We start from the raw sequence: 27,837 nt of genomic DNA on the forward strand, positions 1-27,837 counted from the left end.
TAGGTTTCACAGGCCCCTTGTCCAAGTAATATTCACATGTTTAATCGCTTCAAAGCACTGCATTGAGCAGCTGCTCTGTAATAGACAGATCCCTCACGCGCCTGCAAATAAGCGTTTCACACGCCGCATTCTAGTTCCTCACGCTAATACCATCAGGGCGGTTGACACACGCTTTTCAGACAAGCATTCCAGATGCCGGTTTTTAATTTTTCACAAAAGCCATCACTGACAGCTCCACTCTCCGGGCATATATTCTATTTAATTATACGGCAACCACACTTGCCCGCTGTAGAGTCAGTGCGGTTTACACGCGCTTTTCAAACAAGCATTTCAGATGCCGTTTTTAAATTCTTCACAAAACCCATCACTGACAGCTCCACTTTCCGGGCGGATGTTCTATTTAATTATACGGCAACCACACTCGCCAGCTGTAGAGTTACTGCGCTGACTCACTGGGAGTGATTAATGACACTATACTCGCAGAACCACCCGTAAGGGAGCTACTTTGGTAGCAATTATAGAACTTGATGCATGTTTAAACCGGTAGAGTTTCCCTTTCACTAGATAATACACTTCCGCTACAGAGTCTAGGGACTAAAGCACCTCCCTCTTTGTCTCCCCGGCTTGGGTGATCGCTATTGGCGGCCCCGTACCTCAATTCATTGTTACATCGGTGAAGAATAGAACATTAGAAGGTACGTTCATTCCAGGCGCTGGCACTCCTTCTCCATATACATGTCTTGTATCCACGCTTACCTATTCCCTCAGTAAGTGCCACGCTCTCTTTGCATTGGTTTTAGAAATATCCTGTGCTGGGAGTGTCTGGTGTCGGCTGACACCTTGGTATATAAAGAAGCTGCAAAATATTGTGCCACTCCACCTGAATCATCCGGTGAGCTTCCACAAATGTATACCTTACTTTAGAGAAGATGCAACGTACACACACACAACCCTGACTCCTATCTTTAATTTCACAGGCTGTCTCTCCCCCTCCCCGTTGTCCTGATGAAGACCCGCTACAGATGATTATGAATCTGTGCTAACTATTAGTGTTGAAACGTCAATGTTGTTTGCTCAATTGATACTCGCAACACCCCAACTAGAATTAGGAATAATTATATCCTGTTGGGTGTTATGCAACTTATGTTGGACACACTTGTAAAATATTTTCCTGATTTGTAAATATGTGTTATTTATGTCACCTATGTACAGCACCTTGTCACTGATCACGACCAGTCACTTGCATCACCTCCACATGCTACATTGTATTTGTATGTTTTTGGACAGCCCATTATTTAGTTGTATTCCTAAAAGTAAAAAACTCACAAAGGAAGTTTTTCTATGAGCTAATTTGTGTTGTGTGTGTTACTATACTACATTCAATGATCAATGTAATGTCATAAATCATTTTGAGTACACTTGATCAAAGTACACGTGATTCCCAACAGAACCATTGTTTTTTGCTAGTATACCTACCCAGGTTCTGAGGGTTACTGGGTTACCCCATTATTGCTAATGGTTATTTTAGGCACAGGGTGTCACTCAGCAGCAGTCACAAGGGTCTGAGACTAGGAACGCAGTTATATGCGGCTTTGCACATTCGATTATTTAAGCCCTCCGATAACAGGAGGGCACCAAAATGGCAGCAGCACATGAGCGAGCCAACCTCTCGTTCAAATCAAAAGAGGATAGAGCATCAGGCAGACGCGTGTCCACGTTCCGTCCCTGCTCCACACAATCAAGACTAGGTGTCGGGTGCCCTGTCGGGAGGCAAAGCGCTCCTAGAAATGTGAGTAATACGTGAGGAAACAACGCATCAATCTCATGTACCGCACTCCGTCATGCAACCCTCGGGGAAACGACCTTGACAGACGTGCATGTCATGTTTCTAACTAAGCAATAAACCAAGCTACATGCGAAACAATAGTAGTCAATAAGATATTAGTATGAACGAGGTGCCCTTAACTGGCTGCGAAGCAGCAAAGAATGAGGACACTAGAACGTTATGAAGCGATTATACAGAGCAGTGTCTCTATGGTTGGTCATGTATTAATGTGATATCATGGGAAATGTGGCATTCATAAAACGTTATTGTGATTGGCTGCTGTGAAAAGTAGTAACAGAAAGAGAAGCATAATCGGAGCCTCCAGTCCCGACATAGAATCTCCCTATCAACACTTCAAGTTTTCTTCCCTCTTCTATCCCTCCATTACTCTTCTCAATCCAACTAACAGACTCACATGTCCTCATTTTAAATTAACTTGTACCTTGCTATGCTAATACTAGACTCATAATTCCCTATACGAATCCACCACCAATCCTTTTGAGTTCTGAAGTAGCAAGCTGCTTTCAGAAAAGCGCTTCGACGCCTCGTTATGGGTAGAAAGCGCTATATAAATACAATTGCAATGCTGAGTTCATTCAAAGGAATTACAGCAATTCCAATAACATGCTAAACGTAAAGACAGATACCGAGAAGAAATACGTTAATGTAATGATTAACAAATAACGTTGTGTTAAGAAACCGTGTTCATCACAAACATAACATTAACGTAACTAGCAATTTCTTCCATTCTTCCGGATTTAACAGCCAGCACTAGATTGGGTACTGACGTATAACATTACGTCAAACTGTGGTTTCATCTTCTAGTTTAGGTCGTCAAAAGCAACACTGGACTCAGACGCACAATTCGGCCACATTGTGGTTGGCGATTCGTTTCCATCTGAAGCCTAACATGTAACGTCACACGCGGCACACTCTGACCTATCCCTACGTTCAGCTCATCCATTGCGAGTACAGTCCCTTTTTTGTTTCCTATGTCGTAGCTCTGACTGCGCCATATTGTGACTGGCCAGAGAGCCTTTGAGCCGCGCTGCACAAATGACGTCAAAGTCCTGCGCTGTCCTTTTCCTCACCTTCAGTTCCCGGTTGGGAGAGTGTTCGCCATGTTGTCGGTAGCTGCCCGTTCCGGGCCCTTTTTGCCCTATCTGGCCGCCACCTCGCATGCCGTAGCAGGTCCGCTGAAGCCGCTGGTCACCGGGGTTCCGGTGGTGGCTGAAAAGTTGCAGCTGCTTGAAATAAAGAAGCCCTTCCTGACCCGCGATTCGCTTCTCGGGCGGGCCCCGACGAGTGGACCTAAGGCTATCGTAGGCATTAACGGTGAGAGGATACTGGTTGGAGTGTCCAACACAAGGTGACTCGAAGCATTAAAGAGACGGTAGAGGAGACGCAATGATAAAAAAAAAAACGGCGATGAGGTGTCGGAGCAAGGTCACCGGCTAGTGTTGTAAATGGTCCCGGCTGATGGCTATGGAAGCACTTTCAGGCGAAAAACTTAACGGGAGAAGGACGTAAATGACTTTATACTCTTTCGCGTTCTACAATTTAAGTTTACTACTTCTGCGGTTAAGCATATGCACACGTTCATTTTTGCTGGTAGAGTTGCTACGCGTTTCCCAAAGCTGCATCGAACACCCATAAGAGTGTATGCAGTAAACGAGTAGATATTTCCTGGATCCAATACGTCTGTGTTTGAAAACATAGGTTCAGATTAGCACTCAACTGTCCCGCCCATTACTCTTCTAATTGTGGGGATGTTATTGTACATTGAACACATTGTTTTGTTTAGAAATTGACTAACCCCCCCCCCCCCCCCCACAAACACGTGCAGGTTATAATTCGCTACTTGCTGCACCAGGTGGTCTATTGGTTGGTGGTATTTAAGTAATGCACATAGTTTAATAAGAGAGCTTGTCCGCCTATTTCTTGTACTCTGGACATTACTTTTTATATCGAAGTCTACCAGACAGTACATCTGTAGATTTGCCAACATCATCTTGGGACATTAGGAAAGCGTCCTGGGAATGAATTTCGCCCGTTGTTTACCATTGGGTTTGTAACTCACACTTGATTTCTATTTGTTTTAGGCTGTCCAGCTCTAGTTCGTCCCTTCCTTTGCACAAACCCTATTTACTGTATTCGTCCACTAGTTCTCAATTTCTGTTAACAGGCCTTCAAACCCTGTTCTTGTCACATTTGCTGTGCATTTAAAGATAGAGGTCAAATGTCAAGCTATCTCTTATAAGGAATTTAGTGTTTACTTGTCTTTCTCTGACATATAAGTGAGATTTGTATGACAATCATGCTGGCTCTGGAGGAGTATGTTTTGTCACAATGGGGTAATCCTGAGTCCCTCAGGGTATGTGTTTAAAAGCTACAATTGTAGTTAAGAAAAAAGAGTTGATCCTGTGTCCCTCAGAACCTGGGTAAGTTATAGTTAAACAAGAAGCGGTTCTGTCGGGTTAGACAACCGTTAATTCAAGATGCTATTAATGCAATCTAACAAATAATAAGCTCTCAAACACAAAATGATTTATAAAAGGATCAAATACTATGGTATTTTTGCACATAATGAATAAGGCCTGAGATAATAGTTTGGATGAACATGATTTATATCCGAATTACTTCAGTCAAAGATATTTACATATACAAAGACTGTTAAAAAGCAATAATTTGCAAAGGCATAAATTGCATGTTGGTGACAAATGTGCATAGTGCTCAAGTGGTGAACATTATATACAGTGTGAATATTTAGATATATGCAGGTTTAAAAATAGGCCAGATGTTGATTGTAGTCCAGAGATTCCTATCTATCCTAGTATAAAATCCCGGAGGTCCTGGATCTAGACAAAAGCGTCACCGTTTCGACCCTGTTTGATCCTTTTATAAATCATTGTGTGTTTGAGAGCTTATTATTATTTGTTAGATTGCATTAATAGCATCTCGAATTAACGGTTGTCCAACCCGACAGAACCGCTTCTTGTTTAACTAAAAGCTACAATTGGTTCTGTCGGGTAGTGACATTTGCTTAAAATTTCTAGAAATTAGTTAAAAAAATACATTTTAGTTTATTGTAAAATATGCTTTTAGTGATTAGGTTGGAACACAAAAGACAAACAATTATTCAGTGCGTCAAACGTATTTACTTAGAGCATTATTATGCAGTTTATAAAAAGGCTGTCCATTCAATTGAAGAAAAAAGTGACATTAACTATAGTGACGGTGCTCTGTGACATTGTGGTGAGTGTCCTATATACATCGGTGAAACAATTATATGTACAAATTATACAAAGGAAGAAGGAGCTTAAAAATAGTTAGTATGGGAGGGGGAATCAGTGTCTCCAGTAGAATTACTTGCTAATTTAAAAACCAGATGACCCGAAAAACAACTGAACCAAACAGAACGTCAATGTTTTGACCCAGGTATTAGCCTTATTTAAGACAGCTTCATGGCGGGTCTTCTTAAGGAGAAGGATGTATGGGGAAGTCGCCTGGAATGAAATAAATTCATGCGTGTCAGGTAGGTTCCAACTAGGCAAACAATGAACTGAAAGGGTTGTGGAGGTGGGACCTCTATCATGATACTCACACATCCGTAAAGGAATCTTCCTAATGATGGCTTAAAGGGTGTTGCCAAATCACTGGTAATCTAACAGGATTAAAGTTAATTGTATTAATGAAAAGGACTACGTGGTTGCGTATGGTAGATGTGTTGCCTGGGTGGAAAATAAGAATAGTCGTACCTGAAGAAATCCGGACGACTCCAAAGGGGATTCCCAATTGATTGAAAAGATTAGGCGTGTTGATCTAGAAGTGAAATTGCATAATGGGTATTGGATCGAAAACCACATGAATTGTTGGGTAGGATTACGGTATAACTGGGCTATTGAGGGTTCCGGTCTTACCTATGTACGATATAAATGTATTATATCCTGGTCAAGGGGCCGCTGTGGAAATCAGCGTGGGAATACAATTTGTTGTCCTCTGCGCCCGATATTTAGTCCGGGTTTGGGCTGTGTGGTAAAAGGAAATGAAACTTAGGCGGTTGCTGCATAGGGCGTTAAGTGTTAGGGACATGCTATATCACTAATGCTTCTGCTTACCTGGAGTCAAAGTGCTCCTGTGCCGAATCCAGCAGACACAAGGCAGACTTTTTGAGTGCCCGTAAATGAGGCCATCCTGATGTCTGTTTGATGTTGAGGAAAAAGGTGCACGGTGGTCCGCAGCAGCTAGATGCTGTCCGCGGCTCTCAAATGATGCTCAGCCTATCCTGCGCTCACGGTCACGAGGGGAGTCACGCTGTGTAGTTACTGACGTGCCCCCAAACGCAAGCCATGCATATGTGGGGACAAGGTGTAAACAGCTTTTTAGAAGTCATATGCGCGATTGTCTTTAAAAAAAATACATGGCACAGTCCAGCTACTTGTGCGTCCTAAAAAAATATTTGTGTTGGAGTTAAGAATGTACAACGGGAATAATTTCCATAATGGATTATTTGTCAAATGGAAAGGCCGGTCATATATATGTGCACACAGACATATTCAATGCTTTACTAACATTACAGCTTGATATACCTCTAGTAAGGTGGAAGAAAATTTAAATCGGAAGTGTCGTGGCATTCATGCACAACTGATTATTCGGTAGTCACGAGATTTACACAATGATTTACTGGCGTCACGGAGGGGCTAATCATGTTTAATCTATAACAACCTTGTATTCAATGTTTACAGAGACTAAAAACATTACAGTGTATTCGACAAATCGGAAATGTCGTGGCATTCATGCATTTATGATTGATCAGTAATAATGAGATTTATATAATGTATTACTGGCCACAAGTAGGGCCAATTGTGTTTAAGATATATTAGGAAACCACTACATATTCAATGCTTTACAAGGATTAAAAACATTACAGTATGGTCAACATGCATTTTGGAAATTAACAAACAGTGGGAGTACATGAAACCAAAGTGGAAGTGTCATAACATTCATACTCTTGGAGGACCTAAACCTGCAATACTATAACTAAGTGGCAACCATAGATGTAAAAGTCAATCTGTGTTAGCCATATTATAGCTGACCCATTTGTCTGAAGGTCTCCTCCGTTTCATTTAGTCCATTCATGACCATGTCCAGAGAGTGTATCCACTTACACTCCTTGAGATTCAGTGTTGTACCAATGTTCCCACCTCTAGGGTGAGGGCGAATTTTCTCCAATAACCACCATCTAAGGCTGTCGGGTGACTGTCCCTCGTTGGTGAAGTGTTCGACTGGGGGAGCTCCCTGTACTTTGCATTTAAGTCTGCTGAGGTGTTGTTGGATTCTAGCCTTCACTTTGAGTAGTCTGGCCCACATATAACTTGCTACACGGACACTTGATGGCATATATCAAGTTTGCTCTGTTGCAGTTTGTGTGCTGTGAAAAGTTATATGTCCTGTTCTGGTGTATGAATGAGGTACCCTCAACAGTTAGGGTACAGGCCCTGCAATGGCCATATTTGTAATGCCCAAGGAGAGGTGGTAAGTTCAACTGACTCCTGTGGTCTTAGTGTTACGAAATCCTTCACATTCTTGCTTCTCTTGAACGCAAAGATGGGCTCCTCAGTGGTTGCAAGTTCAATATCCACTAGATTCCAATACTTCACAATTTTCTCTATCTCATTACTTCTGGGGTTGAAGGTGGTAACACAGACAATGTTGTTCTTTCCTGTTTTATTAGGTTTACCCTCAAGCAAGAAGTTGCGAGGACAATACCAGGCACGTTTCCTGGCCAATTTGAGCAAACCAATGGGATATCCTCTCTTTAAGTCGTTGTATAAGCATCTCAGTTTCTTTGAAGAAATCACCTCTTCGGGTACAGTTTCTTCGCAGCCTTAGAAGTTGCTTGTAAGGCAAGTTGTCCCTGAGAGCTCTAGGGTGGTGTACGTTCTGAGGATTTTCTGTATAGATCAGTGTTGGACTTGGCCCTTTTTGCAGGGTCATCCCTGAACTTTTTGCATTTCTCCTAGCTTTTTTTCTGACATGGTGTTGGTGGTTCTAGGACTCTGGGCACTTTAGCACTGCAGTCCAGTGTAAATCTGTGTTAAATATGGTAAGATTGGTCTACATATGTTAGGCCTATTTAATTTACCTGCCAGCCCCTTGTAAAGTGGTATCTCGTATATCCCGGGCTGGTAATTTAAATGCTACTGGTGGGCTTGCAGCGCTGATTGCCCCACTCACCAAAGTAGCCTTTCAAACCTATCCCAGGCCTCTGCCATTGTAGGGCCTGTACGTGTAGTGTTACTGCCGCTGTGACGTGGTACCTAAAGTGTGTGCCATGTCTATGACCTTCCTTTTACTGCATGTCAGTCACCCCTAAGTTATGCCCTAGCTAGCCCTATGGGGTATGCACCTGTTACAACGCATTTGTTACTCCGCACTACCATTACAACGCGACTTTTATAACGCATACCATTACAACGCATTGCGCTGGGGGGCGCTATAGGATAGGGAATGGTATAATTTACTATCCAACACCTTCCCTAGGGTCCACGGGGACTGGAGTTAGAATAGTAAATTATACTTACCACTATCCAGCACCCCAAAGCGCTATGCGTTGTAATGGTATGCGTTGTAATGGTCGCGTTGTAATGGTAGGTAGTTGTAACGGTATGCGGAGTAACGTCATACATCCGCCCTATGGGCATGGTGCATTGTAGGTAAAAGGTAGGACATGTACTTTAAGTGTGTGACATGTCGTGGTAGTCACAAACAGCCATTTTGGTTTCTCACTACTGTGAGGCTGCCCTCAATAGGAATGCATTGGGGATTCCCTGATAAGTGTTACAGTGGTAATTCCTGATGTGATAGGAGCAGCTTGGTCCAGTTTGGTATATTTGGAATAGTGATGATTTATTTAGTATTTATTTATTTAGGAAGTTTTCTATAGCGCTGTCAAGACCCGGAGGTAACAGAGCGCTTTACAGTAAGAGAATGACATAAAATCAGCAGAGTAAAACAAAAAGGCACGTGCATTGCGTGCCACCCCTTCGCACTGCTAGAAATCCGAGATTGACCCCAATCCGTTTTACCAATATATCATTCTCAGTATTAAACTTTTAGTACCTAATACGTAGTCCATTATTAATCCAAACATTTAGTGTAGTCGCTCGAAGACATTCAAAACCACTGCGAGGACAGCGCATTTCTCAAAGGTCTTTTATCATGTAATCTTCAACTGCATTCAGCGTGCCTGTCTGGGCCTCAACTAAAGCATGTAGCGGTACATAGTTCATACTCTAGAGCCGCATAAAATTCCACCCAATGCATTTCGGTCTCTCATAAGACCTTTGTCAGGGGTAACTACAAAAGACAGAAACAGACATTTCAAACTGTGGTTCAGAACCAAATATATATGAATGCAAATTAATCCCTCTATGCGTGTGCCTTTAAATTAACTCAATTTCAGTCATTGCACCCCGCCCAAATCACTATGAAAACATGCCCATTAATATTTACTCCTCTCTGTGTGTGCTTTAAAAGTACTTAAACTTGTGATAGCAAAACGAAAATTGTGTCCATTAAAACGCCAAATGAATGTCAAGAAAAACGATTACCTAATGTGTGCGCAAAATCCTCGCCTTCTCAAACCCAAATCTTTCCCAACTCCCTGCTTCCCGCCTGAGTCCTAATGGCACTCTCTCTGCCTTTCCCAAGCTCATAATGTTTAAAAACTTTACCATGCAACCCACGGTCTGTGACCTTCTCACCTCGTGCTTTTTCTCCCGGTACGATAACTCTGTGTACTCTTTCACATCAGCTACTGAATTCACCCACTGAGTCCTGACTATTTATAACCAATAGGACCGATCTTTACCTGTCTCTCGTGACCACATCCCTCTTGCTAATGAAAACCTTAAAGAAACAGTTACCTAACCCCTCTATGTGAACGTGCCCTGATTAAATCACTATTGAAAACGAACTGCTGCTGATAGTTACCACCCATGAAAAACAACCTACTGTTAATAATTACCACCCTTGAATCTAACCAACCATCTGATTACACCGACAATGTGCAATCCATACATTTTCCTGTAAAAAAATTATCCATCAACATTAGGAAATACAAAAAAATGCATCTTGTTTCATTTAAACTTTGTTTAAATTTGAGAAATGGGCTGTCCTCGCAGTGATTTTGAATGTCTTCGAGCGACTACACTAAATGTTTGGATTAATAATGGACTACGTATTAGAGTACTAAAAGTTTAATACTGAGAATGATATATTGGTAAAACGAATTGGGGTCAATCCCGGATTTCTAGCCGTGCGAAGGGGTGGCGCGCAATGCACGTGCCTTTTTGTTTTACTTTAAGTATCCGTGACTGGGATAGGTCACGGCACCTGGACTCGCACACATCCACTTTGAGACAGATAAATTGGTAAATTGAACCGAAGGAAAGGAGTGCATAAAATCAGCAGAGACATGACATATGAAAGGTATTAGCAGTCAACGAGTGTCATCGTGAGCGGAACATAATTGTACTGCAGAACTTCTTTGGTTACAGGATTCAGTGTAGTCGCATAGTTCAGGGGTTGCTTTCTGGCCCGAGTTATCCACTACCAACAAAGCGGATAAGGAACAAGGATTTGAGTTGGCTTTTGAATTCCACAAAAGACGGTATCGTTCTGATGTGCGGGGGGATGGAGTTCCAGATTTTGGGGGCGTTTCCCGTGAAAGAGCAGTCCGCTTTTCTTTCTGGTTTTAGGTAGGATGAGCAGGAAGGAGTTGGAGCTTCTCAGATTCCTGGCTTGGCCTGCTTTTTTGAGTTTTTTTGCCAAGTATTCGGGTTTGCCGGTATGGAGGGCTTTGTGGGTTAGGCAGGCCGTTCTGAAGTTACTTCGCATTTCTACTGGGAGCCATTTGAGTTCTTTGAGTGCTGGGGAGATGTGATCAGATTTTTTGATGCCGGCGATCATTCTGGCTGCCGCATGTAATGTTGTTTTGATCGGTGCCAAGTTCGATTTAGGAATACCTGTTAGGATTGTGTTCCCATAGTCCAGTCTTGACAGTACCAGAGATTGAGTGGCCAGTTTGAGATCCTTGTTAGGAATGTAGGGTTTGATTTTGTTCAGAAGTCTGAGGTTAAAGAATGCACTTTTGGCATATTTCTTGATGTGTTTTATCAGGTTTAGTTTGGAGTCTAAGGTGATGCCAAGAGATTTAACAGAGTCTGCTAGAGTAAGATTCCCTTTGAGCGCATCGATTGCTTTTAGCCATTCGGTGATTTGCGGGTTGTCTTCCTTGTTCGAGATGAGGAGTGTCTTGGTCTTGATTGGATTTAGTTGCAAGTGATTGTTTGTCAGCCATTCTTGAACATCTTTCAGGACATCATTTAGTCTATGGATGTCATTGAGAGAGGAAGTTTCCAGATAGATTTGTGTATCGTCCGCGTAGAGGTGGAAGCAGATGTTGGCTTTCCTGAGTAGCTTGGATAGTGGTTCCATATAGATGTTAAAAAGCTGAGGAGAGAGCACCGATCCTTGGGGGACGCCCTTGTTGGCCTGCTGGGTTTCTGAGGTGAAGTTCTTAATTTTTATTATTTGCGTTCGATCGTGTATAAATGAGGAGAACCATTTGAGAACTAACTCGCAGAGGCCAGCTCTTTCTTGAAGAGCCTTGATGAGGAGTTTATGGTCCACCGTATCAAATGCTGCAGAGAGGTCAAGGAGAATGAGGAGGCAACATTTGTATGAATCAAGAGATCCATGGATATCATCTGATGTTCAGCATCGCTGTTTCTATGCTGCATCGTCAACGCTAGAGGGGGTCTAGGAGATTGATGTTGTCCAGATGCTGAGTCAGTTGCAGAAGTACGCAGCGTTCAAGTGTTTTAGCGAGCAAAGGGAGGTTAGATATTGGTCTGAAATTGTTCAAGTCTGTTGAGTCAAGACTGGGTTTTTTCAGCAGGGGAGTGACTTGCCCCATTTTTAGGCAGTCAGGGACCACTCCATTTTTTAAGGAGCTGTTTATGATTTTGCCCCATATAGGTGCAAAAGCGTGCTTCATTTTCTTGATTAGTAAGGGATGAATGGGGTCTGAGATATGTGCTGATGGTTTGGAGGACGAGATCAGCAAGATTATCTCTGCTTCTGGAACTGGGCGAAAGCTAAGCCAGGGGGTGATCGAAGAGCCGGGAGAGAGGGCCTGAGGTACAGGCGTGCTGGTCTTCTTGGGGTGTGATTTGTTGATGTCAAGTGATAGTTCAATTCTTGTGATCTTATCGTTGAAGAAGTGGACGAAATTGTCGCATAGTTCTTTGGACGCCTGCACAGATGAGGACAGTGGCTTGGAGGTTTGTTGTCTGATGATGCTGTAAAGCTCCTTCGGTCTGTTTTTGGCTTTGTCCTGGGCCTCGCGGAAGAAGCTGGATTTCTTGTTTTTGATGTGGTTGTTGTATTTCCTGCGGGCTGATTTCAGTTGGTCGCGAAGGATGGCGGTTGGGTTGTTTCTCCACTTTCTTTCTTTGGCTCTTAGGATTCTCCTTTCTGCATAGAGGTCAGCGTTGAACCATGTTCTAGATGGTATAGCTCTGCTTCTTTTGAGCTTTAGTGGCGCTAGTTTGTTGAGTATGGACGCTAGCTCAGAATTATAGCAGTCGGTGAGATCATTGGTGGAAAGGTGCGCTTTGTTGACCGGTAGAAGAGAGCTTAACAGACCTTCCAGGATATCCAGGGGTACTTGGAAGAGGTTTCTCATCCATTTGGGGGGGTCTTGAGGAGGTTTATGAGGGATAATGGGGGAATTGATATGAAATAGGATCATGTGGTGGTCTGACCAGTCGACGGGAAGAATGTGGTTGACCGTGATTGATTTCTTTTGTGAAATGATGGCATCCAATGTGGCTCCTTTGTAATTAGTCTCCTCAGTGCAGTGTTGTTTAAGGTTATCATAGAGGAGGCTGGATAACGATTGGATTAGTGGATTGTGTGTCTCGTTCCAGCGACGATTCAGATCACCAAGAATTAGGTTATTGGAGTCACTGAGTGCGCCTTGTGCTATCAGGTCGGATAGTTGTTCTCCAAAAGCGTTGTTTCTGCCAGGGGGGTGATAGAGCAGGTGACACAGTAAAGAATCCTTATCTTTGGTCTTGATGATGGCGGATAAGCATTCAAATGAATCGTAATCAAAAGAGGTGGTTTCCGAAATGTCCAAGCTGTCCTTGTGGATGATAGCCACCCCTCCTCCACGTTGCTCTAACCTGTCTTTGGTAATGAGGGAGAAGCCAGGTGGTACCAGCAAATATAGGCAGGGAGGAGATATCTTATTCAGCCAGGTCTCCGTGAGGAACGCAATATCATGAGTGAGGATAGCTTCAGCTAGTTCCGTTGCGTGAAGTGAGGCCGATCTGCAGTTGATTAGTAAGCAATTGGAGAATTGCTCCTGATTACTGGCAGATTTATCTTTAGTCTCCCTAGGTATGGCGGTGAGGACCGCGTGTCTCTGGTTTGGTGCTGGGAAGGTCTTTCCGGTGATCTGTGATTACTTTGATTTTGGATTTGGGAGAATCTAAGGCGGGAGTGTCGTGTGCAGCGGCTAGTAAGGCTGCTTCACTGTCTGACATAGGTGCTTCTGTTCTGAAAGGCCTTGAGGTCAGGTGTTTTTTGTCTGATAGAGTGTCTGATGGAGTATTGCATAGAGTATGAGTCTTGGTCCTAGGGAAGGGGACTCCGGTTTTTGCGGTCTGCTGTGGACAGGATCCCAAGACCTTTTAGGGGGGACCGTGAAGCTGGGTACTAGGGATTTCTGTGTGCCTAGGGGTGCTGTTAGCGTTGACGATGTGGGCAGTCAGCGGAGGGCATTTAGAAGGTCTGCGGGCTGTACCTAGGTTAGAGAGGATTTCCATTAAGCCCTGGGAGATTGCATCAATCTGGTTTTCGAGAGCCGCGAGGCGTTGACATGGAATTGAGGGAGGGGTTGGGGGCATCTAGGGTAACGCCAAGCGTGTTGTGGTTCAGGTTGAGGGATCGGGGGAGAAGACGGGGGGAGGGGAAGGGACAGGGGACGGCTTTGAGTGACTGAGAGCTGGGATGAGGCTCGTGGGAGGGGGGTTCCTATGGCTAGGTAGTATTTTCTGTAAGGGGCTGTGAGAGGCGGTAGCTGGGGGAGGTGTGGCGGTTTGAAGGAGGAATTGAGGGTGGGGTTAGAGTTTCCTGTTGTGGCTGGTTGGCAGTAAGTGTGTGATGCGGCAGTGCGAAGAGGAGCGTAGCGGGCAGTAATGGTAACGCGGAAGAGAGGATCATAGTCTTCTCTGTTAGCAGTGTGTGTGGGCGGAGAAGGGGTTGAGGCGGGGTGAGGTAGGGTTGGGGGGCTGATCTTAATGCGGGGAATAGGGAGTCGAAGGCTTCAAGGTTCTCATTCAGGCTAATAACGAGGACTGTGCCGTTGGTGTAGATGGTCACGGTTGTGTAGCCTCTACCGACCGATCTGAAAGGGAGTATAGTGGTAAGTTTGCAACTATGGGAAGTGGATGTGGTTTTGGCGATAAACAGTTGCGTTCTGATCACGGAGATCCAGTAGTCCTGTCTCTCAGTGTGGAATATAAGGTCCATCTTAATCGGACCATTGGAGGCCGAGTGGTAGATGTCTGTGATCAGGGTTTCCCTGTGTTGGCGGATAAGTTTCTGTTTGAAAGTGCATCTCAATTTTGTAGAGGGGAGGGAAGATGATGATGGTGAATGAGTTTCGGCTATGGGGTTTCAGGTGGGTAGGTAGTACTTGTGGGGGAGGGGAAGGCCGGTCTCGAGCCATCCTGAAGGTAATGTGAACGTGAGGGGACCTGGTTTAGCTACGGTGTTACGCTTAGGTGATGCGGGAGGGCAGGAGTCAGGCCGCCAGGGCTTCACGCCGGCGCGACTCACCTAAGCCTGTGTCCCGGAGTCCTGTAGGTCATTGTATCTGGTGTCCACGGGCCTGAGAGTCCTTGTCGACAGCCTATTTTTGGGTGGGCGTGGGGGGTTTGGAGCTTTACTTCACAGGAGGGGGGCTGTTTCTGTGCCGGGGAGTCCAGTAGGTCCGGTGGGTCGTTATAGCTGGTGTTCTAGGGCAGGAGAGTCCTTGGTGTCCGACATTTCAAGGACAGGTGACGAACTGTGGGAATCCAGTGGCTCTTCAACGTGAATCAGTCTTTGCGTTGGTGGATCTCTGTGTGTTGGATGTCTTCGTAATAATTGAAATCGAGGAGAGGTCGGTCCAAGTGGCCCCGGTAAGGCTCCGGCCAGGAGGAGTCCGCGGGATCCTCTATTTTGAGGTCAGGCGCGGAGGTGGCGACCAACGAGAGTCAAGCAGCCCAAGTGACTCCACCTATGTGGTGGTGGACATCCCCTCTCCATGTGATAGATGGATCAGCAACATCCGAGACCACGGGGAAGTCGGGCCAGGCGGATCTGGTGAGGCTTCGGTCCGGGGGAGTCCTCGCTCTCCGCCATTTTGAAGTCAGGTGCGGAGGAGGTGAACATCGAGAGACAGGCAGCCCAGGTGGCTCCGCCTATGTGGTGGCGAACATCTCAGTTCTACATAGCAGATGACCCAGCAACAGCCAAGACCGCGGGAAGGTGGTAGGCGGCTCCGGTGAGGCTCCCGTCAGGAGTAATCCTCGCGATCCGCCATTTTGAAGTCCGGCGTTGAGGTGGTGATTGGCGAGAGTCTAGCAGCCCAAATGGCTTCGGCTATGTGGTGGCAAACATCCCATCACCACATAACAGACGGGCCAGCAAAAGCCAGGACCTCGGGATGGTGGTAGGCGGCTTCGTTGGGGCTCTGGTGAGGCTCCGGTCAAGAGGAGTCCTCGCGGGCAGCTATTTTGGAGTCGGGCACGGAGGCGAGAGTCAAGCAGGCCATGTGACTCCGCCTAGGTGGTGGCAAACATCTCATCGCCGCAAAACAAAAGGCCTAGCAACAGCCAATACCTCTGGAAGGTGGTGGGCGGCTCCTGTGAGGCTCCGGTCAAGAGGAGTCCTCGCGAGCTGCCATTTTGGAGTCAGGCGTGGTGATCGGCGAGAATCAAGAGGGAGACTGTGGCCGATCCCCCCTCCAAATGGCAGATGACCCAGCAGCAGCTGAAAGGATTGCGGAGAGGTCGATGTAGGCGGCTCCGGTACCGGTATGTTTCGCTCTGGAGGTGTCCTGGGAAGGCAGGGGAGCGTCTATCACGTTTACGTGTCATCCGGCGGACAGTCCCTGCTTCCCGATAGCGTGAGTCAGGCTGCACTTCCTTACTTAGTTGTCCAGTAGGAGGCCGGGAGCTGTGGGGGGGGCATCGCGGGTGGGGGGCACTGCTTAGATGTTAGTTGTCCATGCCGGGAGCTCGATTTTGCAGCCCCCTACCCCAGCAGCAATGGTATGCGCATATTTATTATACCTATTTTAGAAGTGCCACTTTTAAAGTTGGCATTTCTGTGTGCCTGCCTGATGTGAATTGCATGTCTGGCTTTTGAGTGACAGGGGCTGGTAAGGTGTGTGTGGCTCCAGGAGGGGCAGGGTGAGTCAGCGCTAGGCTGAAAGGGACATCTGCATTTGGAGTAGTGGGAGGAGAAGTCCCTGAATAGGTCTGTGCCTAGCCAGTACAATGCTGGCTCCACCCCCTGTGGTGTGTCTGATCACTGAGTTGCACCTGACAAAGTGGAAGAGGAGCCCTGTAAACAGTGCTCCAACAAAAAACAGACCCGGTTTAGGCTGGTTCCCCCAAGCCCTGTGCCAGGGCAGACAAAGAAAATATGTGATATAAATATAGGGGCTGTGCTTTTGTGCTTCCAGAGGACTGCTGCTGCTGGGCCCCAGGAGGAATAGCCACGAGGGACTGCCTCCCTGCTGGAGGGCCCTGTGTGCTGGCCTTTCTAGGCCCAGGGTTTGCCCCCCTGGAACTTTGGACCTGAGCGCCCTGTGTATGCTGAAATAACTCTCCCAGGATGGGGAGAGTGATGGGGCTTCGCAGCACGGAGCTGCAACCCATTTAGAGGGAATCCCGACGTGGGGATTCCCCCACATTTCTGCTTATCGGAACTGCGCCCAGCCTGCTCTCATGCACCTTTGAAAGGCAGGTGCCCACCCCGCAATTGCCTTTATTTGAAGCAGGTGCCCAACCCGGCACTTCTCCGCAAAGACAGGAGCCGCCGAAAATCACCACCACGGCATGGAAGTCGGGCATCTTGCGTGGTTCGGGGCGGAGCCTCCTGCCGCCAAGAAGGAAGTCGTGCCAGAGCCTCTCAGGCTCCACGATGGGAGGAAGCAGTGCTGCCAGAATCCAGGCGGCTGTTGTGTGGGCGGGGCTCCCCGTACTACGGAGGAAAGCCCCTCGTATTGTTAAGGCTAACCCTGGGCGTAGTTCGCGAAGTAGCACTATGCGTAGCTACGCAAAATGCACTACGCGAGCTATGCGTAGCACTATGCGTACTGCGTAATGCGCTGTTCGCGATGATTGCACAGTGCCGGGTGCTGGTGCGCACTGTGCAATCATTGAAAACGGCATCTTGCACTGTGCGAGCTGTCTTTTACTGCAGCTCGAGGAGATTTTTACTCGAGCTGCAGCTTTCTCAAGGCGGACTGGTAGTTTCTCAACGTGAGCGGTCGCGAGCATACGAAACCAATCGCAATCAGAAACCGGACCACCTCGTGTTGACAATCTCGCCGGGAGGTTTATTTTCCACGCTCTCGATCGGCAACTTGATGTTGCTGATCGTGAACGAGGAGTAAGTCTCGCCGGGATGTCATTTTGCTTGCTCGCGGTCGGCAACTTGACGTTGAGGACCGCGAGCAAGCAAAAAATGACAGCTGCACTACGCTACGTGTGTTTGCACTGTGCTACGTGCAATTTGCGTAGTGCGAAGTAGCGCAAACTACGCAAGCGTAGCGTAGTGCTTTGCCCAGGGTTAGTTAAGGCGAGGACTGAGCCTTGCAGGTTCACCCGTGAAGGAGTGCTCCATGAGGCTTCGCAGAGGAGTCCCCGCGCAGCCCCAGCAAGTAGGGGCTGGATCCACGTGTACAGCGCAGGTGCGGCTAGAGGCACCGGAAGAGTCCCTGGTGATTGGGGGCATTTTTTCGTAGTCCCAGAGGGGATCTCTCCCTGGGGCACAGTGGTGCCAGTACCGCCTACATTCTTCACAGCTGCACCGCCGTTGCAGGCAGCTGCACCAAGGGGGCACTTTTGTCTTTAAGAGTCCTGGAGTGGGGACTAGGCGGCATAGTGGTGCCAGGAATCTCCACAGCCTCAGCGCGGCACCTGCAATGTTGCGCACAATTGTTAGAAGATTCCCAGTGGGGACCCCGGAGGCACAGTTAGTGCCAGTGCCATTATTTCTTTGAGAGCATTTTGGTTCTTGAAGTAAAGGAGTGAGATACACTCCCCTGCCCCAGCGCTTTGCACACTTTTCTTTGCTGCATTGGCAGCTACGCCATGACATTCTGTACACAAGTGCATTGGGCCCCAGAGAAAGGCCTGTTGGCCCGGGGTCATTGTGGGAACCAGAGTTGGAAGGGCGCAAGGCCCTAATGTTATGCCTATGATTGGTAGAAAGTTCATGCTATGGTATTATTGCATAGTGTGTTTATGCTGATGAGGTTGGCGCCTAATGTGTCTTATGCCTAATGTGATGCCTATTGCATAATGTGAATTATTGCATAGTGTTGGTGCTGCTGATTGTCTGATCTTGTGGGATTTATGCATCATGTGTTTGTTTCTAAGGTGATATTATGCTGTGCACAGTATTTTACCAGTAGTTACTGGTTGTGTTTTCTGAGGTAATTTTTATACCAGTAGTTACTGGTTGTGCGTTATTTACTACTTGTTACTAGTGCTTTCTAAAAGGTTCTGACAGTGGCCCGATTGGCCCTGCCAGGTGTATATAATCCCCTGTAAATGTTGCCTAGTGCCAGTTGACACAGTGTATATTGTGGATCAGTATTCTAATGTGTTTTGGATAATACAAGGGCTATTTTTATATAACCTTGTGTGGAGTTTCTTTTGTGATGTGCCTAGTGTGTTGCTGCTGTTTGTGTGTTGCGCAAACGCTTTACACATTGCCTCTGGGATAAGCCTGACTGCTCGTGCCAAGCTACCATGGGGGTGAGCAGGGGTTATCTTCAGTGTGTAACTCCCTTGCTCTGACTAGAGTGTTGGTTTCTGCCTGGCTTTGGCACAAGCCTTGGCCAACCAGAAATCCCATTTCTTAGAGTGGTGGTTTCTGCCTGACTCTTGTGCTCTTTTATGGCTGGCCACAGCCGAATAAAGATTTGATGATGATGATGATGATGATGCCTGGCTTTGGCACAAGCCCTTGCCAACCAGAAATCCCATTTCTAACAATCAGTGTATGGTGATCCTTCTTCCACTTTGAAGGTAAGGTTCAGAAAGTTGATGGTCAGTGTTATGTATGGGTCATGGTAAACTGGATGTCATTAGATCGATCAGCCAGTTTTTGAAGTCAATCAAACTTGTTTCGGTTCCAGACCATATCATTATCACATCGTCAATATACCTCTTCCAGTCAGCGATGTTCTCTATGAAAGGGTTATTGGAATTGTAGAGATGTTCCTCTTCGTATGAATCCATAAAGAGATTATCCGAGCTTGGCACGAATCTAGCTCCCATGGCCACGCCCTTACATTGGTAGAAAAACTGGTTTTGGAAAACAAAGTAATTCCTGGACATGGCAATTTCCAGTAGTGCCATCACAAACTCAGTTGGAACCCAGAGTGATTTAGGGCATATGTCTGTTTCCCAGGTCACTTCCAAAGCCTTTCCCTGAGGAATACTGATGTAGACGGATGAGACGTCAAGAGTAACCATAAGTTGAGTGGATGTATCAAAGGCTTGACCTTCCATCATCTGAATGATATGCATTGTATCCCTTACAAATGACTTGGTTTCGGCCACCCCTGGTTGCAGAAAGTGGTCTATAAATTGATTGAAGGGTTCCAAGATTGACCCGCAGCCTGAAACCATGGGTCACCCTGGAGGTTTCTCCAAGCGTTTGTGTACTTTGGGAAGTGTGTAGATCGTAGGGATCCTTGGCTCAGTGCGGCCCTTCTCGGTAAGGTCTTGGATCAGTTTTCTCACTTCTGATGTGGGGTCCTTTGGTATTGGGCGATAACTTTAACTTTTCCTGATGTTCAGTTGCTGTAATATTTCTTCGACCGAGTCCGGGGTGTTCTGCACCACAACCGCTCTCCCCTCATCTGGAGGAGTGGTTAACGAAGGCAGTACGTTGTTGTTTTTGTTTAGCACACAACATAAGTTAACAGTCTGTAAATGAACTGTGAAGATATTTCTGAATTAGAAAATCCCAAATGAAGAACATTTTATTGTAATTCTTTAGTACGGTGGCAACAAATATTTTAAAACGATCAAATCAATACACTTGACATTCATGCAGGCTATAATTTCTGCAGTGTTTATCAGTGAAACTGTGCGCAAATGTAATAGTGATTTCAGTTGGAGGTGTGTTGTCTGAAATAGAAGTGTGCTACAATACATGCATATTCCACTCTACCCTGCACCACTCGACTCTACGCCACCTCACTCTACTCTGCATCACTCCACTGTATGCCACCTTGCTCTACTCAAAAACAATCTGTTCTTAGTCACTGCTCTCTGCCAGTCTGTGCCACTGCACTCAACTCAACTTTACTGCACCACTTTACAAAACTGTACTCTGCAAAACTGCACTCTATGACTCTCTACTCTGCACCTCTACTCTCTTGACGTGTCTCTTTGCAGTGCCATGCCAATCCATTGTACATGATTCTAATCTACTCTGCACTCCGTGCTACTGAACTCTACACCACTTTACGCCTTTATTCTATGCCACTACACAGTAGTCTGCACAACTACACTCTACCCCACCTCACTCTACTCTACCCCACCTCACTCTACTCTACCCCACCTCACTCTACTCTACCCCACCTCTCTACTCTACACCATTAAACTCTACTCCACACCATTAAACTCTACTCCACTTCGCTGTACTTCTGCACTCCACAGCAATCTATGCCACTCTACGACACTATTCGGCATCACTGCACTCTACAATGAGCACTCTTAAGTCACTGCATTCTATGACTATACATTGTACGCTGCTGACTTCTATGTCGGTGCACTCTACGCTACTATACTCGGCAACACTCTATACCAGTTCACTTTACTCCATTCCACTGTTGCCCACATGCCCATGTACTCTCCTCTGCGTCACTCTATGCCACTCGATACAACTGTTTTCTATGCCTCTCCTCTCTGTACTACTGCATTCTTTGCACTTCACTCTGCGGCACTCCACTCTACGCCACTATATTCTGCACCATTGCACTCTTCTTCACCACTCCACTTCACTACACCACCGCACTCGCATCACTGCACTCCACTCTGTACTACTCCACTCTAGTCTATACAGCTGCACTCTTTGCCACTGCACTCTCTTGCATACTACTATGCAGAACTCCACGTCACGCCACTCTGGTCTACTTCACTCTCCGCCTCTCTGGTCTACTTCACTCTCCGCCTCTCTGCTCTGCATCACTCTTCTCTGTGCCACTCCACTCTACTATTCACAAATCCGCCTGACAACTCTGTGCAACACTTCACTTTACGCCCCTGCACTCTATGCCAATGCACTCTACTCTGTACCACTCCACACCCCTGCATTGCATGCCAATCCGCTATATGTAACAATAATCTACTCTGCACAGCTGATCTCTGTACTTTATTATGCAACACTCTATCTCACTGCATTCTATGGATCTGCATTGTACACCGCTATATTCTATGCAGCTGCACTCCATGCCACTTAACTCTGCAACACGCCAATGCAGTCTACGCCAGTCCACTTTACTGCACTGAACGTCGCGCAGCTCCATTCTATTCCACTCCAATACACACTCCATGCGGCACTCCTCTACATCACAAACCTTTAGGCATACTGAGCAGCGGTCACACTGGTCTACAGCATGGCTAAAACGCAAACCCTATAGCTCTTGCATAAGCGCGACCTATTGGCTTTGCCAATGCTAGTTACCTCTACTTTGACCTCGATAATCATGCTAACCCACTTGAGCAGGATGGTAGGGTACCCGTATTCTCACTGTGATCTTGGAGAAGGGGAACATGGCTTTTCCTGCACCTCTAAGGGGAACTGGCCAGTCTGAACCTTGTGCCTGTCGTTCGTATAATGATAGACTTGTGTTTATACGTGCATGTAAAAGACCTCTTTAGGTTTGTCTTGTTCACCTTTTTGTATCAATTATGCCTCGCTGCCCGTTTTTGTGTGTGTGTGTTTTTTTTTTATTTATTTATTTTTTTTTTTTTTTTTAGCCCTGGCAGGTCCATATATAACGCACTGTATGCAATTAGCAACTTAAATTGGTTGGTGGAAACACACTTGTCATCATTAAACTTTAAGCCTGCTACACAAGGACTCTACTATATAGTATAATGTTCATAGCGAGAAACAAAAATCACTTTGCTTCTGTTAGTAATAAAACACAACCTCTAATGTACTCTAGGTTTGAGGAACTGACACACACTGTCTAGCCAAACAGAGACTATATTCCAGACACAGACTATATTGCTGGACTGTACGGACAGCCCAAGTGCTTCTTCTTTTTCTTTTTAGGTCGAGCCTAGACAGCGCATGCACTGTTGCAAGACCTGTAGTAGAACAAAAAAAAATTAAAATAAAAAAACAAGTTCTCTACCTGTATGGATCATATAAAGCAATAAGTCACACATTTGTAGTAAACTAACACAGGCCTATAAATGTGACCACACCACACATGAATAGGAAACTATATCAAAAATATCTTTGACTTCAGAACCAACTGTGAGCTACATGGCCTATTCAGAAAAATTTGCCTGCGAGCCTATTTCGCTGACCAACCTAAACCCCCACTTGTGTATACAGGGTTAAGAAAACCTTCTTCTCTTACACCAACTGCGGGCATGATACCACCTAAGATCTTAACCTTTGAAAAGGCAGTCCTAAAAGACATCGTGACCACCCGTACCAACAATGCCTTCCGTAACACTTCACTTCAAGAAAATGAGGCCATTAAAAATCTAGCCAACGACCAATCCATCACTATAAAGGAGGCCAACAAGGGGGGAGCCATTGTCCTCACGTCCACAACAGATTATACAACTGAATGCCTTCGGCAACTAGAGAACAGAAGATTTTACACTCCCATTAAAGGAGGGTCCGACTACACGATTAACCATCAAAGTCAGGTCCATTGTGACGGAAGCCCTTAATCGGTGATGGATCACGATAAATGAGTCTGAGTTTCTTACCAGCGACAACCCACGAGTTCCCTATTTCTACACCTTGCCTAAAATCCATAAGGGTACCCTTCCACCACCAGGGAGGCCAATAGCTGGCATTGGGTCGGTCTTGGAACCCATTTCCAGATTTTTTTACCACTTCTTCAGACACCTGGTGAAAGATATATCAACATTTTTGCAGGACACGAGATGTCTTGAACATCATTGATAAACACAGTAAGGAGGGCCCCCATCTGGAGGCAATAATTACCCTAGATGTGGAGGCCCACTACACCAATATTCCACAACTTTATACACTAGAGGTCTTGGAAGACGCAATACGTTCCGCCGAGAGGTCAGCCCCAACACAGATAACTTTCATTATGGAATGTGCCCATATATCTCACACTAAAAACTAATTCCAGTTTAAGGACCACATTTACCACCAAACCCAGGCTGCATACGTGGGCAGTACATTTGCCCCAAGTTTGGCATGTCTTTATATGTCTGACTTTGAAGCCAAGCACATCTTCACGGAGCCTAACCCTTACAATGTGGCGTCGTTATATCGAAGATGTTTTGGTCTTTTGGAAAGGCGAGCTGAACACCATCCCCCTTTTTTCACATGGGTCAATAGACTTGAGACATACCAACGATTGACGGCCAATGTCTCAGAACTGGAGTTACCCTTTCTCGACCTTGTAATAAGCCTAACCACCAGGGGACTGGAAACAAAAACCTACTGATGGCTGTAGCCCCTTGCTTTTCAGTAGTAGCCACCCTAAAGCACTATGAGAAAACCTACCCTAAGGGCAATTCCTTAGGCTAAGACGTAATTGCAGTAACCTTGATGATTTCCAGAGACAGTCATCTGAACTTACTTCCCATCTGGCTAGACGGGAGTATCCAGCAAGAAAGATCACACGGCTCGTAAGGGAGCCCGTAATGAAAACAGAGAGGCACTCCTAGAGATCCAGCCTAAAGTCGACACAGAACAAATTACATGTGTCACTACCTTTACCCCGGAATCAAACATGATCAAACGAATCATAAAAAAAAATTGAGAATTCTACACCTAGGTGACTTAGCATCAGATCCACCCAGGTTCGCTTTCAAAAGAACAGCTAATCTAAAAGATTTACTGATTAGTACTAGACCAAGGAAAGAACCGCCAACAAGAAACCAGCTGTGGAACCTACCACCTGTTACGGGCAACTACCCTTGTGGGCAGTGCATTGTTTGTCCCCTCACAAGGGCAAGCAAAACAGTTACCCTGACCGACACCGTACATGGCACCAAAAGAAACGCAAAGTGCAACACGCACAATTGTGTGTGTATCTGATTACCTGTCCTTGTCACCTAAAAGACGTGGGCATGACTAGAATTCCGGAACACTGTAGTAATATTAGGTGTAAACAGACCAACACCAGGATGTGCACCTTTTGTTCTTTCATCTGCCTTTAAAAATTCCTTTGTTTTCGTTTGTGAATTTTGCAAAACCCTGCACTACTACTTTGAGATTTTGTGAGCCAGAGTAAATAAAAGTAGAATGAATTTGCTCATTTCTGAATTGGTAAACCCAGATCTATGGTTATCCTAGACTATGACTACTACAAGTGTTTCTAGTTGTTTTGTCCATTAAAAAATTCACATTGAAATGCTTCATGTTTCACATGTTCTTGGTTTAGCTGTTACAATAGTAATGATCATATGATAAGGATATGTGATATGAGAAGTATTCACTGACTTTCCAGTTAGGCCTGAATCAAATTGATACTTAAATCTGGTGTTGGATACTTCGGGTTATAAAAAAACGAAAAGGCACACCGTGTTGTAACCTACATTTTTAAGAAAAAAATCTTTAAAATGCTGAGCAGCCAGGGCTCAGGCAGGTAGTAAGGTGATTTTCTTTTTCACATACCTGCCTCACATGCATGTATTAAAAATCTCTGCTCCCATTCAATCATCGAGTTTAACGAAATCTCTGTTATAACAGTATCATCTGAAGTTGCTTCTGAAAGCATATGGTTGGTTTTAGAATTTGTTGGCTCTGTATAGCTATAGGCAATATAGATTTTGTTTAAGATTACTTGTCTGCCGGCTTAATCTCCAGTTATGTGTCTGGAATAGACGTTAAGGTTTTTTTTTTTTAAATCTATCTTGTATCAAGTGTTTTTAACCTACCACAGACTGGTTTCCTAATGTATGCCTGCTGCAACCACAAACCTTTGTGTGAAGGCTTTGCTCTTTTTAGGTCTCGCCTTCGAGACATTTAGTAAGTGGCTGTTAAAAGTACCACTAGAGGCTTTTGCTGGCCTCCAGCTTGCGTTCACGTGCACAGCTGCCATCTGTGTTTTTATTGCTGTAATCAGGCTCCTCTGCTTGCACCCCCCTCCCTTCCCCCCTCCCTCTGTTAGTTTCATTTGTGTCTTCTATCCTGTGAATGCTCCACTGCACTCCCTTCTCCCCGCCCCTCTTCGTCCGTTTCGTTTGTATCTTCTATCACTGTGAATGCCAGGCACACACACCATCAGTTGCCAGTGCACACTTCCACCAGGCGCACCCACCACCAGCTGTCGGTGCACGCTTCCACCAGGCGCACCCACCACCAGCCGTCGGTGCACGCTTCCACCGGGCATACACACCACCAGTTGCCGGTGCACGCTTTCACCAGGCACACACACCACCAGCCGTCAATGCAGCAGGCAGGCTCTTCTCAGAGTTTATTGGTAAATATGTGTTTGATGCCTGGGAGGGAGTGGGACGAGTTTCCTTAAACTATGCTGAGTATGCAGGTGCACTGCATGAACTCCTGTGTGAGTGAGTCATGCTGCCAGGAGCTCACTCACTCCACACTTGTAAATTGCGCCTGCACCAGGCTTTTTCTCATTTGCAAAGTTCGGCGCATGCGCACAGCAAGGCAGCCCCCACACCCCCGGGAATGACTGCTACATTCAACCAGAATGGAAACAACATACAGAGCAATGAAAACAAGTTCATTTGATGCAAAGAACTGTTAACAAAAACCTTGTCCAGCTATTGTAGATCTGGCAACTTAAACAAAACAGCAACAGAACACAAACAAGCATTGGCATAGCCAATAGGTCTTGCTTTTTGGACCCTATAAGTATTTAGTTATGCAATAGAATATCCTTGGTGCAACAACACCAACTGTTGCATGGCTAAACACTTATAAGGTCCCAAATGCGAGACCTTTTGGCTATGCCAATGCTTGTTTTTTTCTGTACCATTCATGGAATTGCAAAATGCATCTAAAAAACACATCTGTGTACACAAAGCTTTCCTCCACATTAACTGGATGCACTACCACGTACCCTTTTCCTTCAGCATCCTTCTCCGAAGCACAATATGTAATTTGCATGGGATGGAAATGAAAATCTGTCGGTTTGTTATTTAACTTTTCTGACTAGCTGTGTTTGTTTTGCTTGCAGGTCCTTCTGTTGTCCGTTTTGCACACAACGATGTCACTGTTCCCGATTTTTCCGACTACAGACGACCAGAAGTATTAAATCCCACCAAGTCTTCGCAGGACAGTGTGGACTCTAGAAGAAGTTACTCCTACTTGGTAACCGGAGTAGCAGCTGTTGCTACAGCATATGCTGCTAAGAATATTGTCACCGAGTTTATCATGACGATGAGCGCCTCTGCCGATGTTTTGGCAATGTCGAAGATTGAAGTCAAGCTATCTGATATTCCAGAAGGCAAGAATATGGTGTTCAAGTGGAGAGGAAAACCACTTTTTGTTCGTCACAGAACCCAAAAGGAAATTGACCAGGAAGCTCAAGTCAGTTTGGCTGATTTAAGGGACCCACAGCATGATTTAGACAGAGTCAAAAAACCAGAATGGGCTATTCTAATAGGAGTGTGCACACATCTTGGCTGCGTACCCATTTCCAATGCAGGAGATTTTGGTGGCTATTACTGTCCTTGCCACGGGTCGCATTACGATGCATCTGGAAGGATCAGGAAAGGCCCTGCTCCTTATAACTTAGAGGTTCCTACTTATGAATTCACTTCTGAAGACCTTGTGATTGTTGGTTAAATCAGAATAACGAAATGTTGATTCAACTTATTTAAGGTCTTGTTAACTTGTATTCTGTTGGATGCTCAGTGTAACAATAATTATCGTTCGGGCTCTCTAAAGTTGCCTGGCCTGCGAAATTCTCGTGCATCCTTAAACCTGTTTTAAGCTTGTATTGTACGATCAATGCTTTTAATACTCAGGTGGTGTAAGTTTTAATAAATCCATCAATAAGCAAAGCACTGTGTCACTACTTTATATTGATTTAGAAACATAGACGTTTAAAACCTGGGGAGAGAGGGCAATTGGCTTTTCATCTTTTTTTTTTCTGGATAATTTATTTCACGAAAAAACATGTTTCCATATTTGCTATATAGATGCATTCAGTTGTATGCAACACCACCAAGGTTTGTTGTACATTATCCATGTTATTAATACACTTGTTTCACAATAGAGTGGAAAAATCCTATTACAAAATAAAAAACAAAGTAAAACGTAATAACTTTTTTGTGTGAATGTATTAGTTTCTAATCTTAAAATGTGTGCGGTTGAATTATTATTTTATATTGCGCAGCTAAGAATCAAGGTAACCATTACCTGACATGCTCCTCCTCTCTTCGGTGCATTACTGAGTAGATGAGTAGTTACATTCCTCCGCTGTAACCCTACAA

General features: G+C 45.3%; 1 protein-coding gene across 1 annotated transcript; it reads left to right on the forward strand.

The window, feature by feature from the left end:
- The first annotated feature begins 2,897 nt into the window (after positions 1 to 2,897).
- Positions 2,898 to 27,405, forward strand: UQCRFS1 (ubiquinol-cytochrome c reductase, Rieske iron-sulfur polypeptide 1). Its single transcript, XM_078671493.1, has 2 exons — positions 2,898 to 3,160; positions 26,577 to 27,405. The coding sequence occupies exons 1-2, from the start codon at positions 2,947 to 2,949 to the stop codon at positions 27,185 to 27,187; spliced, it is 825 nt and encodes a 274-aa protein (XP_078527619.1). The 5' UTR covers positions 2,898 to 2,946; the 3' UTR covers positions 27,188 to 27,405.
- Positions 27,406 to 27,837: the final 432 nt, after the last annotated feature.

Source organism: Lissotriton helveticus, chromosome 12 (genome assembly GCF_964261635.1).
Source record: "Lissotriton helveticus chromosome 12, aLisHel1.1, whole genome shotgun sequence".
Taxonomy (NCBI): Eukaryota; Metazoa; Chordata; class Amphibia; order Caudata; family Salamandridae; genus Lissotriton; species Lissotriton helveticus.